Raw genomic sequence first — 20,421 nt, 5'->3', positions numbered from 1 at the left:
GGTGTCTGAGACGCCTGGGCAGGTACTAACTGGTTTGCCGGCCGTCTCATGTCGTCAACTGATTTTTGTAATGTGCTGACATTATCACGTAATTCCATAAACAAAGCCATCCATTCCGGTGTCGACTCCCTGGGGGGTGACATCACCATTATCGGCAATTGCTCTGCCTCCACACCACATCGTCCTCATACATGTCGACACACACGTACCGACACACAGCAGACACACAGGGAATGCTCTTATCGAAGACAGGACCCCACTAGCCCTTTGGGGAGACAGAGGGAGAGTTTGCCAGCACACACCCAAGCGCTATAATATATATGGGAACAACCTTATATAAGTGTTGTTCTTTATAGCAGCTTAAATATATCAAAATATCGCCAAAAAAATGCCCCCCCCTCTCTGTTTTACCCTGTTTCTGTAGTGCAGTGCAGGGGAGAGTCCTGGGAGCCTTCCTCACAGCGGAGCTGAGCAGGAAAATGGCGCTGTGTGCTGAGGAGAATAAGCTCCGCCCCCTATTTCGGCGGGCTTTTCTCCCGTAGTTTTAGATAACTGGCATGGGTTAAATACATACATATAGCCTCAATGGCTATATGTGATGTATTCTTTTGCCATAAAGGTATTAAATATTGCTGCCCAGGGCGCCCCCAGCAGCGCCCTGCACCCTCCGTGACCGCTTGGTGTGAAGTGTGTGACAACAATGGCGCACAGCTGCAGTGCTGTGCGCTACCTTCATGAAGACTGAAGAGCCTTCTGCCGCCTGTTTCCGGACCTTCAATCTTCAGCATCTGTAAGGGGGGTCGGCGGCGCGGCTCCGGGACGAACCCCAGGGTGAGACCTGTGTTCCGACTCCCTCTGGAGCTAATGGTGTCCAGTAGCCTAAGATCCAATCCATCCTGCACGCAGGTGAGTTGAAATTCTCTCCCCTAAGTCCCTCGATGCAGTGAGCCTGTTGCAGCAGGACTCACTGAAAATAAAAAACCTAAAAACTTTTTCTAAGCAGCTCTTTAGGAGAGCCACCTAGATTGCACCCTGCTCGGACGGGCACAAAAACCTAACTGAGGCTTGGAGGAGGGTCATAGGGGGAGGAGCCAGTACACACCACCTAATCCTAAAGCTTTATTTTTGTGCCCTGTCTCCTGCGGAGCCGCTATTCCCCATGGTCCTGACGGAGTCCCCAGCATCCACTTAGGACGTTAGAGAAATATTGTATTACATGACCTTCAGGCTGTGTGTATAAGGTGTATATTAAACATAAATGAATTCTGTGAATATACACACACTTTGTTTAATGCACAAAGTTATTAAACATAATGGCTAAAATGACCTTCAGGCTGTGTGTATAAGGTGTATATGTAATATAAATGTATTCTGTGCTTAGACTTGGGTCCCATCGCCATGATATCTCATTATGGGATGCAATTATTCCAAAATACGGAAAAATCCGATATTCAAAATTCTTCTGGTCCCAAGCATTTTGGATAAGGGATACTCAACCTGTATAGACCAGCAGGAAGAATGTCATAATGTAGTAATTAATGTGTACAGTGCTACTTATCTAGTGCCGTATGTACTATAGTACTTATTGCTATATACGGCTTCTCTGCCATGTGTACAGTACTACTTATCTAGTGCCATATGTACTCTACTAGTTATTGCTATATACGGCTTCTCTGCCATGTGTACAGTACTACTTATCTAGTGCCATATGTACTGTAATACTTATTGCTATATACGGCTTCTCTGCCATGTGTACAGTACTACATGTACTGTAGTACTTATTGCTATATATGGCTTCTCTGCCATGTGTACAGTACTACTTATCTAGTGCCGTATGTACTGTAGTACTTATTGCTATATACGGCTTCTCTGCCATGTGTACAGTACTACTTATCTAGTGCCGTATGTACTGTAGCACTTATTGCTATATACGGCTTCTCTGCCATGTGTACAGTACTACTTATCTAGTGCTATATGTACTGTAGTACTTATTGCTATATACGGCTTTTCTGCCATGTGTACAGTACTACTTATCTAGTGCCGTATGTACTATAGTACTTATTGCTATATACGGCTTTTCTGCCATGTGTACAGTACTACTTATCTAGTACCGTATGTACTATAGTACTTATTGCTATATACGGCTTCTCTGCCATGTGTACAGTACTACTTATCTAGTGCTATATGTACTGTAGTACTTATTGCTATATACGGCTTTTCTGCCATGTGTACAGTACTACTTATCTAGTGCTATATGTACTGTAGTACTTATTGCTATATACGGCTTCTCTGCGATGTGTACAGTACTACTTATCTAGTGCCGTATGTACTGTAGTACTTATTGCTATATACGGCTTCTCTGCCATGTGTACATTACTACTTATCTAGTGCTATATGTACTGTAGTACTTATTGCTATATACGGCTTTTCTGCCATATGTACAGTACTACTTATCTTGTGCCGTATGTACTATAGTACTTATTGCTATATACAGCTTCTCTGCCATGTGTACAGTACTACTTATCTAGTGCCGTATGTACTGTAGTACTTATTGCTATATACGGCTTTTCTGCCATGTGTACAGTACTACTTATCTAGTGCTATATGTACTGTAGTACTTATTGCTATATACGGCTTTTCTGCCATGTGTACAGTACTACTTATGTAGTGCCGTATGTACAATACCATTTATCTAGTGCTATATGTACTGTAGTACTTATTGCTATATACGGCTTTTCTGCCATGTGTACAGTACTACTTATCTAGTGCCGTATGTACAATACCATTTATCTAGTGCCGTATGTACTGTAGCACTTATTGCTATATACGGCTTCTCTGCCATGTGTACAGTACTACTTATCTAGAGCTATATGTACTCTAGTTAATTTTGCTATATCTAGTGCTATATGTACAGTACTATTTAGTGCCATGTGTAATGTACCACTTATCTAGTGTTATATATAGATTCTCTCATATAGTGCTATGTATACAGTACTACTTATCCAGTGCTGTATGTACTGCTTTTTGCTTTATCTGGTACTACAGGGTGATTCAGAAGTCGCAGTACACCCTTTTGTTTCAAAAACTGTGCAAGAAATGGGAAAACTGAATACTCCAGTAAGGTATGGGTGAGGTGGGGCTATCTTTTAAGGTATGTACCGAACATGGGCGCCATCTTGAAATCGGCCATCATGAATCTAAAGGTGGGTACACACTGGTAGATATATCTGCTGATCAATTAATCGGCAGATATAGCTATAGACGGATCGGGCAGTGTGTTGAGCATACACACTGCCCGATCCGTCGTTCACAGACGTATCGCGTCGGCCCCGCAGCACAGCTGACGGCCAATATATCTACCGATATATTGGCGCGTCGGTGTGTTTGTACGGGCAGTCGGCCGACCGCCCGTACACATGCTACAGCGTCCGGCAGTGATTGACAGCTGAAGTTCATGATGTCAGTCCCCGACGGATCGGGCAGTGTGTATGCTCAACACACTGTCCGATCCGTCCATAGATATATCTGCCGATCAATTGATCGGCAGATATATCTACCAGTGTGTACCCACCTTAAGTCAGTTTTCCCATTTCCTGCACAGTCTTTGAAACAAAAGGGTGTATTGCAACTTTTGAATCAACCTGTATATGTACAGTACTATTTACTACTTATCTGCGCTATATTTAGCTTCTTTTATTTAGTGGCATGTGTACAGTATTACTTTTCTAGTACTATGTGTACAGTACTACTTATCTAGTGCCGTATATATGGTACCACTTATCTAGTGCTATATGTACTGTAGTATTTATTGCTATATATCTAATGCTATATGTATAGTACCAATTATCTAGTGCTACATGTGTGCAGTACCAATTTTCTAGTGCTATATGTAATGCAATAGATTTTGCTATATCTAGTGCTATATTTACAGTACTGTTGCCATGTGTACAGTACCACTTATCTGCTGCTCTATATGATTTGTCTTATCTAGTGTCATGTGTACAGTACTACTTTTCTAGTGCTGAATGTAAGGTACCACTATCTAATGCTACATATGTATTCTCTTCTAGTGCCATGTATCTAGTGCCATGTGTACAGCCCTTCATATTTAGTGCCATGCAGGGGTGTATCTAGGGGTCCGAGCGCCCCTGGCAAAGTAAGGGCCTGGCGCCCCCCCCCCCCCCCCCCCCAAATTTGAAATAGGGGGGCCACACCAACTGCGTCCCACAAATGCTGCCAAACATTGCTGTTTGGGACTCACTGTCAGCGGGAACTGGCTGGTAGCAACAGCAGACAGGAAACCAAGCAGCATTGGATCATGAACTGCCCAGTGAGGTGCGGTGAGGTCAGTGGCTGAGGAGGCACTGGCTAGTATCAGAGCCAGAGTTACATACACATATATGAATGGGTGTGTTAGGAAATGGTGATGTTCGGGATGCTGGCGGTCAGATGACAAACTGCAACATCATGATTTTTAGAATGCTGACAGGGGACAAGGTAATTAATTTACCCCTCCTCTGCCCCCTACCCTAACCACCCTGGGTAGGTGGCTAGGGCTAAATCTCAGGGGGGGGGGGGGGGGGGGGGGGGGGCAGCTATGGCTAATCGCAGGGGGAAGATGCTAAGACTCACATCCCATATGAACCGTAGGGTTCATGTGGGCATTAAACATGGTTGTACATATTTTGTTACCCTATATATGTTATTTATAGTAAAAAAAAAATGGAGAATACTCGAGTATAACAGGTGAGGCTCTGCCTCCCCTGCCTACCCTCACTGGATCAGTCCACCCCCTCCCCCCCCCAACCTCTATCAACAGACTTCTATAGGCTAGCTAACCTGCCTGCCCCAGACTATGTGTCATGGTGTCCCACCCACCCCACACTATGGAACATCTCAGTTTAACATAATGCTATGTGGCGCAAGGCATGGCGTTGGTCACTCTTATTAACCTCTGCCTTTTGCTTTTTTTCTTTGACCCAGATTGCATACTTTTTCCTGCAGTTTGTGTTTTCATTTATTAAGTGTAGTAAGTACTTGGGATTAGTATTACTATATCCTACACTACATCACTGACCTCTCTACACCCTATACTACATCACATGCCTATACACCCTACACTTCATCACTGATGCCTCTACACCCTACACTACATAACTGACCTCCCTACACTACATCACTGACGCCTCTACACCCTACACTACATTGCTGACCCTTCTATAGGTTACACTACACTGTAAAACATCACTGCACTACATCAGAGACAGAAATACTGCGAAAAATAAGACAAAGGGTACAGTGGACAACAGACACTGACACGCTAGACCGGTGGTTCCCAAACTCGGTCCTGAAGGATCCCTAACAAGTCACGTTTTCCATGTCACACGGCATGTGTACTGTGTATCACCAACTGCCACATTTTAAAAATCCACAGGTGACCTGGAACTGTCGAGTACCGAGTTTGGGAACCACTGCAGTTTAGACAGAGGAGAGAGTCTAAGGGGTGATAGCAGTCTAAGCAGTGATAAGAGCGGAGAAGTGAGCCAGTGGAGAAGTGCCCATGGCAACCAATCAGCACTGAAGTAACATCTATAATTTGCATACTATAAAATTATACAGAGCTGCTGATTGGTTGATGGGGGAAATTTCTCCACTGGCTCACTTCTACGTGTGTGTGTGTGTGTGTGTGTGTGTGTGTGTGTGTGTGTGTGTGTGTGTGTGTGTGTGTGTGTGTGTGTGTGTGTGTGGTAGGATAGGGAAAGAATACTTTAAGCAGCCTTAGAACTGAGTTGGGAAACTGGTGCTGGCATTGTACTGTCGACATAAGGACTGTTGATTTGCTGACTACATTCAACAACCCACTATTAGTATAACAGCTGTAACTATCTCCCTCTAGGAGGACGGAGGTGGGTACAATTACATTTGGGGGTGTTTCAGTGATATGTGGCAGCCCAACCGGCAAACATATGCACTGGAAAAATGCCGTACTGTACAGCTCTCCCTTATTAACCACCCAGTCTTAAAAGCAATAAGCGTTTTTAAACTTTTTGATAAAGCTTATTAGCATCTCCAGCACGCTGCAGATGCTGGGAGATGTAGTTCTCCTTGTCAAAACAATTATGAACAATGTGCCCACCCCCTGAAAACTCTCTAACACACATTACCCTCATACGCACAAATCTAAACACAAACATACCTCCCCCACTGACAACTCTTACCACACCCACACTGACACCTCCATCACGCCAATCCCCCCTTCCCCCCCCTCCACACTGACACCTCCATCACACCAATCCCCCCTTCCTCCCATCCATGATGACACCTCCATCACACCAATCCCATCTCCCCCCCCTCCACACTGACACCTCCATCACACCAATCCCCCCCCCCCCTCCACACTGACAGCTCCATCACGCCAATCCCCCCTTCCCCCCCTCCACACTGACGCCTCCATCACACCAATCCCCCCTTCCTCCCATCCATGATGACACCTCCATTACACCAATCCCATCTTCCCCCCCTCCACACTGACACCTCCATCACACCAATCCCCCCTCCCCCCCCCCTCCACACTGACACCTCCATCACGCCAATCCCCCCTTCCCCCCCTCCACACTGACGCCTCCATCACACCAATCCCCCCTTCCTCCCATCCATGATGACACCTCCATCACACCAATCCCATCTTCCCCCCCTCCACACTGACACCTCCATCACACCAATCCCCCCTCCCCCCCCCCTCCACACTGACACCTCCATCACGCCAATCCCCCCTTCCCCCCCTCCACACTTACGCCTCCATCACACCAATCCCCCCTTCCTCCCATCCATGATGACACCTCCATCACACCAATCCCATCTTCCCCCCCTCCACACTGACACCTCCATCACACCAATCCCCATCCCCCCCCCCCTCCACACTGACACCTCCATCACGCCAATCCCCCCTTCCTCCCATCCATGATGACACCTCCATCACACCAATCCCATCTTCCCCCCCTTCACACTGACACCTCCATCACACCAATCCCCATTCCCCCCCCTCCACACTGACACCTCCATCACACCAATCCCCCCTTCCTCCCATCCATGATGACACCTCCATCACACCAATCCCATCTTCCCCCCCTCCACACTGACGCCTCCATCACACCAATCCCCCCTTCCTCCCATCCATGATGACACCTCCATCACACCAATCCCATCTTCCCCCCCTCCACACTGACACCTCCATCACACCAATCCCCATTCCCCCCCCCTCCACACTGACACCTCCATCACGCCAATCCCCCCTTCCTCCCATCCATGATGACACCTCCATCACACCAATCCCATCTTCCCCCCCTCCACACTGACACCTCCATCACACCAATCCCCATTCCCCCCCCTCCACACTGACAGCTCCATCACACCAATCCCCCCTTCCTCCCATCCATGATGACACCTCCATCACACCAATCCCCCCCTTCCCCCCCTCCACACTGACAGCTCCCATATACACATGCCCCAGTCCCAATACTGACAATTCTCTCAGCCGTCCCCCCCCTCACACACTGACAGCACACATACAGTGCAGAAGAAACGATTATTGTTATGTGGATGGCAGTACTGTAATGATGGGGGGGGGGGGTCTAAAATGTGGGATATTTGCAGGTATTGATGTACTGTGTATGTCACATACACAGATCTCCCCTTCCTCCCTTGCCGACCAACAGCTCCCTCACAGGCTCACACACATCCATCACCCACCACCCACCCCCATACTGACATCTTTCTCACTCCCCACCTACTTCCCACCCACACAAATCCCCTCCTCCAGACAGACAGCTGTTACGGACTTCTTGGGACATGGACTCACCATGGTGTCTCAGCAGCACTTCAAGGGGTCTTTCCATCAGTCTCCAGCCATAGTCTCTCCTCCTCCCGCGGTGTGATTCCTTGCAGGCATCCCCAGTAATCCTCCTCACACTGCCCTGGTAATCATGGGCCTGGGCCGGATCTCCGCCTCCAGGGGGCGGGGCTAACTTCTTTCAAAGGAACAGAGGAGGAAGGGAGTGACTCAGAGGTGCAGGAGCTGAGGGGAGCGATATGCTCAGCTGTAGCAGAAACTGCTGCAGCCAGGACTTTAAGTCAGGACTCGGCAGCACACAGCTTCTGTCTCCTCCCCTTGCGGCTGATTAAACTCCGTGTAAGTTGTGCAACCTTTGCTTCACTCCCTGCCCATCCGAACTGCTCTATCACTTGGCCGCGGGTGGCACCTCCGGGCGGCGCCCCCCTTCTACGGGCGCCCCTGGCGAGTGCCATCCTGGCCAAATGGTAGATACGCCCCTGGTGCCATGTGTACAGTCCTATTTATCTAGTGCCACATGTACAGTGCCACGTGTACAGTCCTACTTACCTAGTGCCACGTGTACAGTCCTACTTACTTAGTGCCACTTATCTAGTGCCATGTGTCCAGTCCTACATATCTAGTGACATGTGTACAGTACCACTTATCCAGTTCTGTATTCGGCTTCTCTCATCTAGTGTTATATGGGCCTTATTCAGGTTTGTTAGCAAACTTAAAAAGCAAGCAACCGGACAAAACCATGTGCACTGCAGGTGGGGCGGATGTAACATGTGCAGAGAGAGTTAGATTTGGGTGGGGTGTGTTCAAACTGAAATTTAAATTGCAGTGTAAAAATTAAGCAGGCAGTATTTACCCTGCACAGAAACAATATAACCCACCCAAAGTTAAAGGCCGTACACACTTGTCAAAATAGTAAACAACGTCACTCATTTTGACCCTTCCTGAGCGACGTTGTTTACTATATCGATTAGTGTGTACACTTTTAAACGACGAGCGATGCATGGCCCCGCGGGTCGTTAATGACCCTTGGTCTCGGTCATGCGTGTAGCTCAATTTGGACTCATCGTCCAAAGCTGCATGGTCCGCCCGGCCGTGGCATGACTGCACTGTGCAATATTGCATAGTGTGTATGCCCACGTTGGGTGGCCGAGAACGGGGACACACTAGGCGATGTCGCTCACCGAGCACATCGCCTAGTGTGTACCCACCTTAACTCTTTCTCTGCACATGTTACATCTGCCCCACCTGCAATGCCACATGGTTTTGCCCATTAGTGTATTTTTTTGGTTTGCTAACAAACCCGAATAACCCCCATTATACAGTATTACTTTTGCTATATATTTAGTGCTATACAGTATCTAGTGCTGTATATGGCTTCTCTTATCTACTGCTATATGTACATTAGCCCCTTATAGATATACATAGTAATTACTGATGGTACATGCAGCATAATCTACCAGCTTTGCTCTGTAGTGAATATACCATAGTCCTGTGAATGCAGTGTAATGTACCGTGGGGGTCATTCCGATTTGATCGCTAGCTGCATTTGTTCGCAGCGCAGTGATCAGGCTAAAAATACTGCAGTTCTGTGCATGCGTATGTGGCTCAATGCGCAAGCGCGACGTACGGGCACAACGAACGATGCAGTTTTGCACAGGGTCTAGCGATGCATTTCAGTCGCACTGCTGGCCGCAGAGTAATTGACATGAAGTGGGCGTTTCTGGGTGGCAACTGACCGTTTTCAGAGTGTGCTGAAAAACGCAGGCGTGCCAGGGAAAACGCAGGCATAGCTGGGCGGGTTTATGACGTCAAATCCGGAACCGAATAGTCTGAAGTGATCGCAAGCGCTGAGTAGGTTTTGAGCTACTCTGAAACTACACAAAGATTTTTTGTAGCCGCTCTGCGATACAACCGTTCGCAATTCTGTTAGCTAAAATACACTCCCAGTGGGCAGCGGCATAGCGTTTGCACGACTGCTAAAAACTGCTAGCGAGCTATCGACTCGGAATGACCCCCTATATGTATAACAGTGCACCTGATGGCAATCCTGTCTATACATACCACATTAATGGACTCTACATATGATGAAGGACCGCCGTACACCCCGGCCTCAGATAGACATGACGTGTTCCTAGCCGATACACTCTGTACGGTGCAGTGGTAAGAAGGCACAATGTACAGTGTGCTGCATGGGCCATGGAACCACACAATTGAGTGTATACACTGAGCAAACTGCACGATTTGACGTGCCAATTAACCTGGAAGCGACAAATAGTGGCAATGACGTTCTGGTTTGCTATATTTCAAATGTTACACCCAAGAAAACATTAGATCTGCAACCCAACCACTAAGGTGACAGCATTGTATTTTCTTGGTCAGCGGAGGATTCAACAATTGCAGCTTTCAGAACATGACGGAATCACTGCTGAAAGCTGCAATCTCCGACTCTCCACTTAGCCATTATCCGTGTAACCTTCACATCACTTGTCTGTGTTGTTTGTTTGGATCTTTTACTACAAAAGTATAGTAATTCCACTCTCTTTGTAGTCTGGGGGTGTGTGGGGGGGGGGGGACACAATACCAAGCACGCAGATTAACGGATACCTGTTTTGTGGCATTATGTGTTACAGTGGAGCATGCAACATATTTTAAAACTGGTTTTATTCCTGTTAATCTTTATTATTTAACATCATGCATTTTTCCCCCCCGTGTCACAAATCCTATGAACAGAACGATTTGCAATATATTGGTTATGAACATTTCTGCCAGTAAAACAATAGCCATGCGTGGAAATACTGGAAATGTTCAACTTGTGACACAGAAATAATGTATTTGGAGCATCTCACCCTCTGACAGAGAGAGCATAAATTTAATTGGGGTGGGATATCATTTAATACTCTGCGTAATTCAATCGGAAACATCAGAATAATTGCAGCTCCAATTTGTTCTAATAGCTTAATTCTGATGACATTATATACCATGGGATACTCAGGGCTGCAGGCACGTTGTTTTTCTTCTAGGAGTCATACTGTATGGGTCAGTCTTAGATCCATAAGGATCTTCTGCAATGCAGATCATCAGTTCTGCTTTTCCATCTTGTCCTCTTTCACTATTTGTACTAATCATTTGGAGCAGTGGTTCTCAACTCAGGTCCCCAAGTACCCACAACAGATCATGCTTTGTGGCTTTCTTTAATCATGTACAGGTGAGTTAATATACAGATGGATCCATGTTTATCTTGGCCTTTAATAGGATTTACTGAGCCAGGTCAGTCAGACTTAATCCCCTGCTGTAATGTTCTCTGTATTGTATTGCAGCGGAGAACAATAAATAAAAGGCTCATGTCAATAAACCATGGTGTGCCTAGGCGCAGCAAAGAAGTCAAGATAAATGTGGACCCATCTGTAGGTTGCAGTGTCAGTAATACTCCCATTTGCTGCCACAGACGGAAATCCTCAAACCACGACATAAACTTAATTTTAATGATGTATTGTTTTAACTTTCTCATGCTTATGTCCTTAAGAATTTAAATGGGAAGGCTTTATCTTGTGCAAAGTGCCGTAAACGAGGACTACTTATCCAATGAGCTATAGGGTCGTCAGCCACGACAGCGCCCATATTCTTAGATACGGTGGGCTCATCAACGTGGCAGGCTCCCTGACATCAAGTAAGCTAAAGTAACTTATAAGGATCCTCCTTGATAACAACGAAATGGCAGGATTTGGAAATGTAGGATAGATTGTAATTTAACTCAACAGTATTTAACTGAGTCCACCCTCTATGCACTGTCCCTTATCTCACAGACCATTTAGGGCTCCCTGACGCACAGAGGGCGATTTTGCTCACTGAGGTGTCCAGCTCTCTTAACGTTCCTTTTTTCTCTCTCTTTTTCAGGGCTCCGCCCCCATCCTGGTAGTCATGGTGATTTTGCTGAACATCGGAGTCGCCATTTTGTTTATCCACTTTTTCATTTGATGGAACTGCTCCAAGGTTTGCAAAAAAAGAAATAATAATAATAATAATAAAACCATTTAAAACGAGAAAAAAAATAATAAGTAGAACAATGGACGCTGCTTATGGAGCCAGGAATGCAACTGTGGCTCTGTCGTCGGCTGATTTTCTGATCAAGCCTCTGCATTTTAATACTCTTTATTTTAATTAAATCTTTTTTTTTTCTTCCAAAGGAACAAGAATTACGTTTGTATCACAGTTTGCCTTTTCCCCCATGAGTAATGTCTTTTTTTGTTTTAATTTTTTTTTCTTGGGGTATTTATTCATTATTTTCGTGCTTGTTTGGCATGAGAGAATGCAAAAGATATTGACATTTTATTTTATTTTTACCCTAGTCAGTCTTCTCCGGAACGTTGTGTTAAACGTGTGTGATGGGTTTATAGAATCAAAGACTAACACAAGAGACTTTTTGATTGGGTTGACCCACTTAGGTTACAGTATAATGGACCAGCTATTGTCCGAGGTTCTCCAGTCCTATACCCTCTGCTACAAAAATGGTCTCCACCATAGTCTGACGCCATCCTGCAAGAGGAACATGCAGTGCCATGCCCGCTCATTTCTATAATGTCCTATTTCAGCTGCATTGTGTAATCATTCAGGGGAGATTTTAGCTCCTGTTAAATCATTGCATAATGTTATTCTTATTATTGGACTGAGACAGTCCTAAGAATATAGGGTCAGATGTATTAACCTGGTGAAGGCATAAGGAAGTGATAAACCAGTGATATGTGTAAGGTGATAAAGGCACCAGCCAATCAGCTCCTAACTGTTAATTTACATATTGGAGCTGATTGGCTGGTGCGTTTATCACCTTGCACATATCACTGGTTTATCACTTCTTTATGCCTTCTCCAGGTTAATACATCTGCCGCATAGTAACAAGTCCATATGGAACAGCTATAGTTTATTGGGGCTCGTTCACACACATGCACTGATATTATAGTGGAGTACATCATGCTTTAGATGTGTTTTAGGGATGCATCTTAAGTGCTTCATTTGTGCGTAGTGCTCTTACCCCTCTATTATACCGCTCAGCGCACAATGGGGCAGATGTATAAACCTGGAGAGAGCATAAGAAAGTGATAAACCAGTGATAAGTGCAAGGTGACAAATGCACCAGCCAATCAGCTTCTAACTGTTAATTTACATATTGGAGCTGATTGGCTGGTGCGTTTACCACCTTGCACTTATCGCTGGTTTATCACTTCCTTATACCTTCTCCAGGTTAATACATCTGCCCCAGTAAGTCATATAGAATTGGTTACTGCCACGTTGTAAAGGGGCAGATGTATTAAGTCTGGAGAAGTGATAAATGCAAGGTGCTAACACACCAGCCAATCCGCTCCAGTATGTAAATTCAGTTAGGCGCTGATTGGCTGGTGTGTTATCACCTTCAATTTATCAGTTCTCCAGGCTTAATACATCTGCCCCAAAATTTGTAACGCAGCATTAAAGCTAAAGAGAAGGTACCTCTTACCGCTCTGTGTGCCGGCTATTTATTACACAGTCTTGTGTTATTGCTGTTTTGTTCAGAATTGTAAAACGCAACAGAATATGCTGGTGCTATATAAGGAATTGTTAATCGCACACTGGTGGGAATGGTACAATTGCTTCTTATTTTACCTATTTTAGTGTGCTTTTTGTGCATTTGTTAATGCAACAAAAATAGGCATATGTGAACGAGCCCTTAACTTACGTTGCCCTTTTAATTACACACATATATATATATATTATTTTATTTTTTCAACTTGTGCAGACATTGACACATTATGAATGTTTAGTCATCTGCAGATTTCTATCTCCGTCCAATGAATAGGATCCAGCTGTGTTACGGTGCAAAGTAATATGATCATGGATAGGCTGGGGCACCTGCATGTCCAGATGTGACGCTCATCTCTCATGAGCTGGGAACAGTGTCCCTCCTGCCACCGCACACACAAACATAATGAGGCTTCCACGCTGCTGAATGAGTCCGGTAAGGCTGCTTTGTGCTTTCGGAGCCCTAACACTGCATGTAATAGGTGCTATGATGGGCACGCCTCTATGTACAGTGCAGCAGAAGCAATGTCAGCAGCTAAGCTCAGCCAGTACCCTCATCACCAGTTAGATGCAGTGTGGTACCAGGGAGCCCTGCTCTATACACTCACAATTCTGCAAACTGTGGATTCAGCCAAGAAGGAGAAATGTTTGTTATACAAATGTTACCCATTAATCATCCCCAATTGTACGTCATTCAGAATGCAGGAAACCATTGAAGATTCATTAGATCTGGGCCAGCAAGGCCATTGCCTAAGGGCTGACCACGATTGGGACACCCCATCTGAATTGTCCTGCACTGGACCCATCATTTAAATACATCAGGTTCTCTTTGGAGGCTGAACAAGTATTACTTAGAACACAGATTACTGATTTACTAGAAAATAGGGACAAAAGTGCGGAATACAACACTTTGTCCCACGGTGAGCTCACTGGTTCCTAGGGAATGTAAAGGATAAATGGTTAAATCCATAATCTGGCTGCCTCGTGTGATGGGTCAACTGTTGAAGGACCATCAGAGATACTATACTAACCTGCCCCTAGCAAACAGATGCTTACTACTCCTACATAGTGCAGGTTACCAGACATCAAAGGCATTACAATTATTTCAGAGCCGGGTATGGTGGGTGTGGGACAAAACGGTAAGTGGGTACAGGGTGGTTCGTAAACATCATGCACTTGTGGGTACAGCATGTCTTCTCTTTGCACAATATATGCAGACTCAAACTGTTCCTGTACAGAATTCCTTTGGCCGTCAGAAGAGAAAAACAAAAATGATGTATTCTTTTATATGTCCCTGGACTCTCATTTGTTGAAACTTATTTGTAACATGCCTGCTGCCTCTCCCCCACTTCCTAATGATAAATATGCATATTCATTAAAGATTACGCATTCCTGTTTCAATTCCCTTGTGAAGGTAGGTGTATTGGAAGTTGTTCTCCCCCACACAATGCCCCCCTTGCGGGAGATGGGAGATAAACCTTTGTTTGCAGGTCCAGCAGAAGCTCATCTTCAGCCTCTGCCGAGGAGGAGGTTTATCTTACACTGGGATCTCTGATGTAAGTGGATTTCATGATAAGTAAACCGGATTCAGATGAAGCATTTCAAATGGCTGAGCCATGTAGCAGAGGCACAGGCAGCTGTATCCATCAAATGCTGGAGCTCAGTTGCTTCCTCGTCAGCCCTGAAGCAGAGGCAGCCGTCAGATGCTGGAGAACAGTTGCCTCCTAATCAGAGCCCTGTAGTAGAGGCACAGGCATCTGCATCCGTCAGATGCTGGTGCTCAACTGCCTCTTAGTCTGAGCCCTGTAGCAGAGGCACAAAGGCAGCAGTCAGATGCTGGAGTGCAGTTGCCTTCTAGTCAGAGCCCTGCAGTCGAGGCACAGGCAGCTGCATTCGTCAGATGCTAGAACCCAGGTGGCTAATAGTGCAGTAGAGACATAGGCAGCTGTATCTGTAAGATGCTGGAGCACATTTGCCTCATAGTCAGAGCCCTGCAGTACAGACACAGGTAGCTGCATCCATCAGATGCTAGAGCGCAGTTGCCTTCTAGTGCAGTAGAGACACAGGCAGCTGCATCAGTCAGATGCTGGAGCGCAGTTGCCTTCTAGTCAGAGCCCTGCAGTAGAGGCAGCAGTCAGATGCTGGAGCACAGTTGCCTCCTTGTACAGTAGAGGCACAGGCAGCTGTATCTGTCAGACGCTGGAGCTCAGTTGCCTCCTAGTCGTAGCCCTGTAGCAGAGGCAGCAGTCAGATGCTGGAGTGCAGTTGCCTTCTAGTCAGAGCCCTGCAGTACAGGCACTGGCAGCTGCATCTGTGAGATGAGGGAGCACAGCTGCCTCCTAGTAGACGCCCGGTAGCAGAGGTACAGGCAGCTGCATTCGTCAGATGAGGGAGCACAGCTGCCTCCTAGTAGACGCCCGGTAGCAGAGGTACAGGCAGCTGCATTCGTCAGATGAGGGAGCACAGCTGCCTCCTAGTAGACGCCCGGTAGCAGAGGTACAGGCAGCTGCATTCGTCAGATGAGGGAGCACAGCTGCCTCCTAGTAGACGCCCGGTAGCAGAGGTACAGGCAGCTGCATTCGTCAGATGAGGGAGCACAGCTGCCTCCTAGTAGACGCCCGGTAGCAGAGGTACAGGCAGCTGCATTCGTCAGATGAGGGAGCACAGCTGCCTCCTAGTAGACGCCCGGTAGCAGAGGTACAGGCAGCTGCATTCGTCAGATGAGGGAGCACAGCTGCCTCCTAGTAGACGCCCGGTAGCAGAGGTACAGGCAGCTGCATTCGTCAGATGAGGGAGCACAGCTGCCTCCTAGTAGACGCCCGGTAGCAGAGGTACAGGCAGCTGCATCTGTGAGATGAGGGAGCACAGCTGCCTCCTAGTAGACGCCCGGTAGCAGAGGTACAGGCAGCTGCATTCGTCAGATGAGGGAGCACAGCTGCCTCCTAGTCAGAGCAGAGGTAGCAAAGTAGAGACACAGATCACAGTAACCTGGCCCCCACATACTGCAACAGCCTATTGTTCAGACAACATGCATAGAAACATGAAAGGAACCTGCCAGATCACTGGTGGAAGGTCTGACGCTGGCTTCCATCTGCGACTGGAGACTGAGTGGAAAAGAAGCTATTGAGCGCGGATGTGGAGTGGACCTATGACTGCTCACTGTGCGCAGACACTTCTCATTTCTTCTTCCACAGATACTTTTACTAATAGTCTATTCTGTACATTTCATCCCTAAAATAACCCACAGAGGTCTCTAAACTGAAAATGATCCATAAGAAAGGAATCTGATCCAAAGGGGGAAATGCATCAAGCCTAAAGAGGTGGAAGTGTTGCCCAGAGCCAGTCAGATTCTAGCAATCATTTTATAGTGTGTACTAGATAAATGATAGCTAGACTCTCATTGGCTGCTCCAACTTGTCCTTTTCAGAAGGTGAGATAATTATAGGGTCCTAGTAAGGTTAATCAATGATCAGCCACTGATTTTATTTCCCTAGAAAAAAAAAATAACTTCAGTTGGGATGGCAGGCGGGGACGCCAACAAGTCTATTCATATAACCAAGCCTGCAGACCTCATCTATGTATTTCTTATGCAGATAAAATGCACTTCCAGACTTGGCCGGATGTAGATTTGGTGCCAGTAGCATAGACTGCCCATACAGCCCTTTCTATGTTAGTGGACTTTAGCCGCCCCTTGAAATGCTTAGATGACAGCTGTGGGCATAAGTCCCGGGCTACACAGGCACATTACAGTCCATCAGGAAAGGGTAGATACTGCCGTCAGCCACGAGACCTCTGCTATCACACTGGGCTCCGGAACGGCTCCGAGTGCTGAAACACAGATAGGGTTCCTTCAAGACAAGAGGTGACAGACACTTCACAAGCAGACAACGCTCTCTTCTGCAGACAGTAGGTCTGTGGTCCCACTTACAGGGAAAGTGCTTCTCTATGACTTATCTGTTGGCAAATGCTCCCTATCTACATTTACCACTGACAACACTAGAAGGGTGGCCAATGCCGGAGTTTATTTCTCTATAAATGTCCATGTGACAAACTTCTGAGAACACTCTTTCTTTGCTTATCTGTAAGCTATGAGTAGCAGCTGCCATATTACTTACGGAGTTGTAATTGAAACTACAGACAGCGCCACCTAGTGGAAGAAAAATAAGAATTTACTCACCGGTAATTCTATTTCTCGTAGTCCGTAGTGGATGCTGGGAACTCCGTAAGGACCATGGGGAATAGCGGGCTCCGAAGGAGGCTGGGCACTCTAGAAAGAATTATGACTACCTGGTGTGCACTGGCTCCTCTCACTATGACCCTCCTCCAAGCCTCAGTTAGGACACTGTGCCCGGACGAGCTGACATAATAAGGAAGGATTTTGAATCCCGGGTAAGACTCATACCAGCCACACCCATCACACCGTACAACTCGTGATACTATATCCAGTTTTACAGCATGAAAACAACAGAGCCTCTCAACAGATGGCTCAACAATAACCCTTTAGTTAACAATAACTATTTACAAGTATTGCAGACAATCCGCACTTGGGATGGGCGCCCAGCATCCACTACGGACTATGAGAAAATAGGAATTTACTTACCGATAATTCTATTTCTCGTAGTCCGTAGTGGATGCTGTGACTTCCGTAAGGACCATGGGGAACAGCGGCTCCGCAGGAGACTGGGCACAAAAGTAAAAGCTTTAGACTAGCTGGTGTGCACTGGCTCCTCCCCCTATGACCCTCCTCCAAGCCTCAGTTAGGATACTGTGCCCGGACGAGCGTACACAATAAGGAAGGATATTGAATCCCGGGTAAGACTCATACCAGCCACACCAATCACACCGTACAACCTGTGATCTGAACCCAGTTAACAGTATGATAAACGTAGGAGCCTCTGAAAAGATGGCTCACAACAATAAACAACCCGATTTTTTTGTAACAATAACTATATACAAGTATTGCAGACAATCCGCACTTGGGATGGGCGCCCAGCATCCACTACGGACTACGAGAAATAGAATTATCGGTAAGTAAATTCCTATTTTCTCTGACGTCCTAGTGGATGCTGGGACTTCCGTAAGGACCATGGGGATTATACCAAAGCTCCCAAAAGGGCGGGAGAGTGCGGATGACTCTGCAGCACCGAATGAGAGAACTCCAGGTCCTCCTCAGCCATGGTATCAAATTTGTAGAATTTAGCAAACGTGTTTGCCCCTGACCAAGTAGCTGCTCGGCAAAGTTGTAAAGCCGAGACCCCTCGGGCAGCCGCCCAAGATGAGCCCACTTTCCTTGTGGAATGGGCTTTTACAGATTTTGGCTGTGGCATGCCTGCCACAGAATGTGCAAGCTGAATTGTACTACAAATCCAACGAGCAATCGTCTGCTTAGAAGCAGGAGCACCCAGCTTGTTGGGTGCATACAGGATAAACAGCGAGTCAGATTTTCTGACTCCAGCCGTCCTGGAAACATATATTTTCAGGGCCCTGACTACGTCCAGCAACTTGGAGTCCTCCAAGTCCCTAGTCGCCGCAGGTACCACAATTGGCTGGTTCATGTGAAACGCTGAAACAACCTTAGGGAGAAATTGAGGGCGAGTCCTCAGTTCTGCCCTGTCTGAATGAAAAATTAGGTAAGGGCTTTTATATGATAAAGCCGCCAATTCAGAGACACGCCTGGCTGATGCCAGGGCTAACAGCATGACCACTTTCCAAGTGAGATATTTCAATTCCACAGTGGTGAGTGGTTCAAACCAATGTGATTTTAGGAGACTCAACACTACATTGAGATCCCAAGGTGCCACTGGAGGCACAAAAGGAGGCTGTATATGCAGTACCCCCTTGACAAACGTCTGAACTTCAGGCACTGAAGCCAGTTCTTTTTGGAAGAAGATTGACAGGGCCGAAATTTGAACCTTAATGGACCCTAATTTGAGGCCCATAGATAGTCCTGTTTGCCGGAAATGCAGGAAACGACCCAGTTGAAATTCCTCTGTAGGGGCCTTCTTGGCCTCACACCACGCAACATATTTTCGCCAAATGCGGTGATAATGTTTTGCGGTTACATCCTTTCTGGCCTTGACCAGGGTAGGGATGACTTCATCTGGAATGCCTTTTTCCTTCAGGATCCGGCGTTCAACCTCCATGCCGTCAAACGCAGCCGCGGTAAGTCTTGAAACAGACAAGGTCCCTGCTGGAGCAGGTCCTTTCTGAGAGGTAGAGGCCACGGGTCCTCCGTGAGCATCTCTTGCAGTTCCGGGTACCAAGTTCTTCTTGGCCAATCCGGAGCCACGAGTATAGTACTTACTCCTCTCCTTCTTATGATTCTCAGTACTTTGGGTATGAGAGGCAGAGGAGGGAACACAACCACCGACTGGTACACCCACGGTGTTACCAGAGCGTCCACCGCTATTGCCTGAGGGTCCCTTGACCTGGCGCAATATCTGTCCAGTTTTTTGTTGAGACGGGACGCCATCATGTCCACCTTTGGTTTTTCCCAACGGTTTACAATCACTTGGAAGACTTCTGGGTGAAGTCCCCACTCCCCCGGGTGGAGGTCGTGTCTGCTGAGGAAGTCTGCTTCCCAGTTGTCCACTCCCGGAATGAACACTGCTGACAGTGCTACCACATGATTTTCCGCCCAGCGGAGAATCCTTGCAGCTTCTGCCATTGCCCTCCTGCTTCTTGTGCCGCCCTGTCTGTTGACGTGGGCGACTGCCGTGATGTTGTCCGATTGGATCAATACCGACTGACCCTGAAGCAGAGGCCTTGCTTGACTTAGGGCATTGTAAATGGCCCTTAGTTCCAGGATATTTATGTGAAGAGACGTTTCCATGCTTGACCACAAGCCCTGGAAATTTCTTCCCTGTGTGACTGCTCCCCAGCCTCTCAGACTGGCATCCGTGGTCACCAGCATCCAATCCTGAATGCCGAATCTGCGGCCCTCTAGAAGATGAGCACTCTGTAACCACCACAGGAGAGACACCCTTGTCCTTGGAGATAGGGTTATCCGCTGATGCATCTGA

At 46.8% G+C, this 20,421-nt stretch overlaps 1 protein-coding gene across 2 annotated transcripts in view; it reads left to right on the top strand.

Moving 5' to 3' along the window:
* The window catches only part of JPH3 (junctophilin 3), a 181,998-nt gene extending 169,419 nt beyond the window's left edge, over positions 1–12,579 (top strand). For both annotated transcript variants that reach the window (XM_063945666.1, XM_063945665.1), the window contains one exon: positions 11,744–12,579. In XM_063945666.1, coding sequence (XP_063801736.1) covers positions 11,744–11,824 — 81 coding nt within the window. In that variant the 3' untranslated portion in view covers positions 11,825–12,579. The remainder of the gene's footprint in view (positions 1–11,743) is intronic.
* The last annotated feature ends 7,842 nt before the right edge of the window (positions 12,580–20,421 follow it).

This window comes from Pseudophryne corroboree, chromosome 11 (genome assembly GCF_028390025.1).
Source record: "Pseudophryne corroboree isolate aPseCor3 chromosome 11, aPseCor3.hap2, whole genome shotgun sequence".
Taxonomy (NCBI): domain Eukaryota; kingdom Metazoa; phylum Chordata; class Amphibia; order Anura; family Myobatrachidae; genus Pseudophryne; species Pseudophryne corroboree.
The sequence above is the reverse complement of the archived record's forward strand: the minus strand, read 5'-3'. Positions and strand labels throughout refer to the sequence as shown.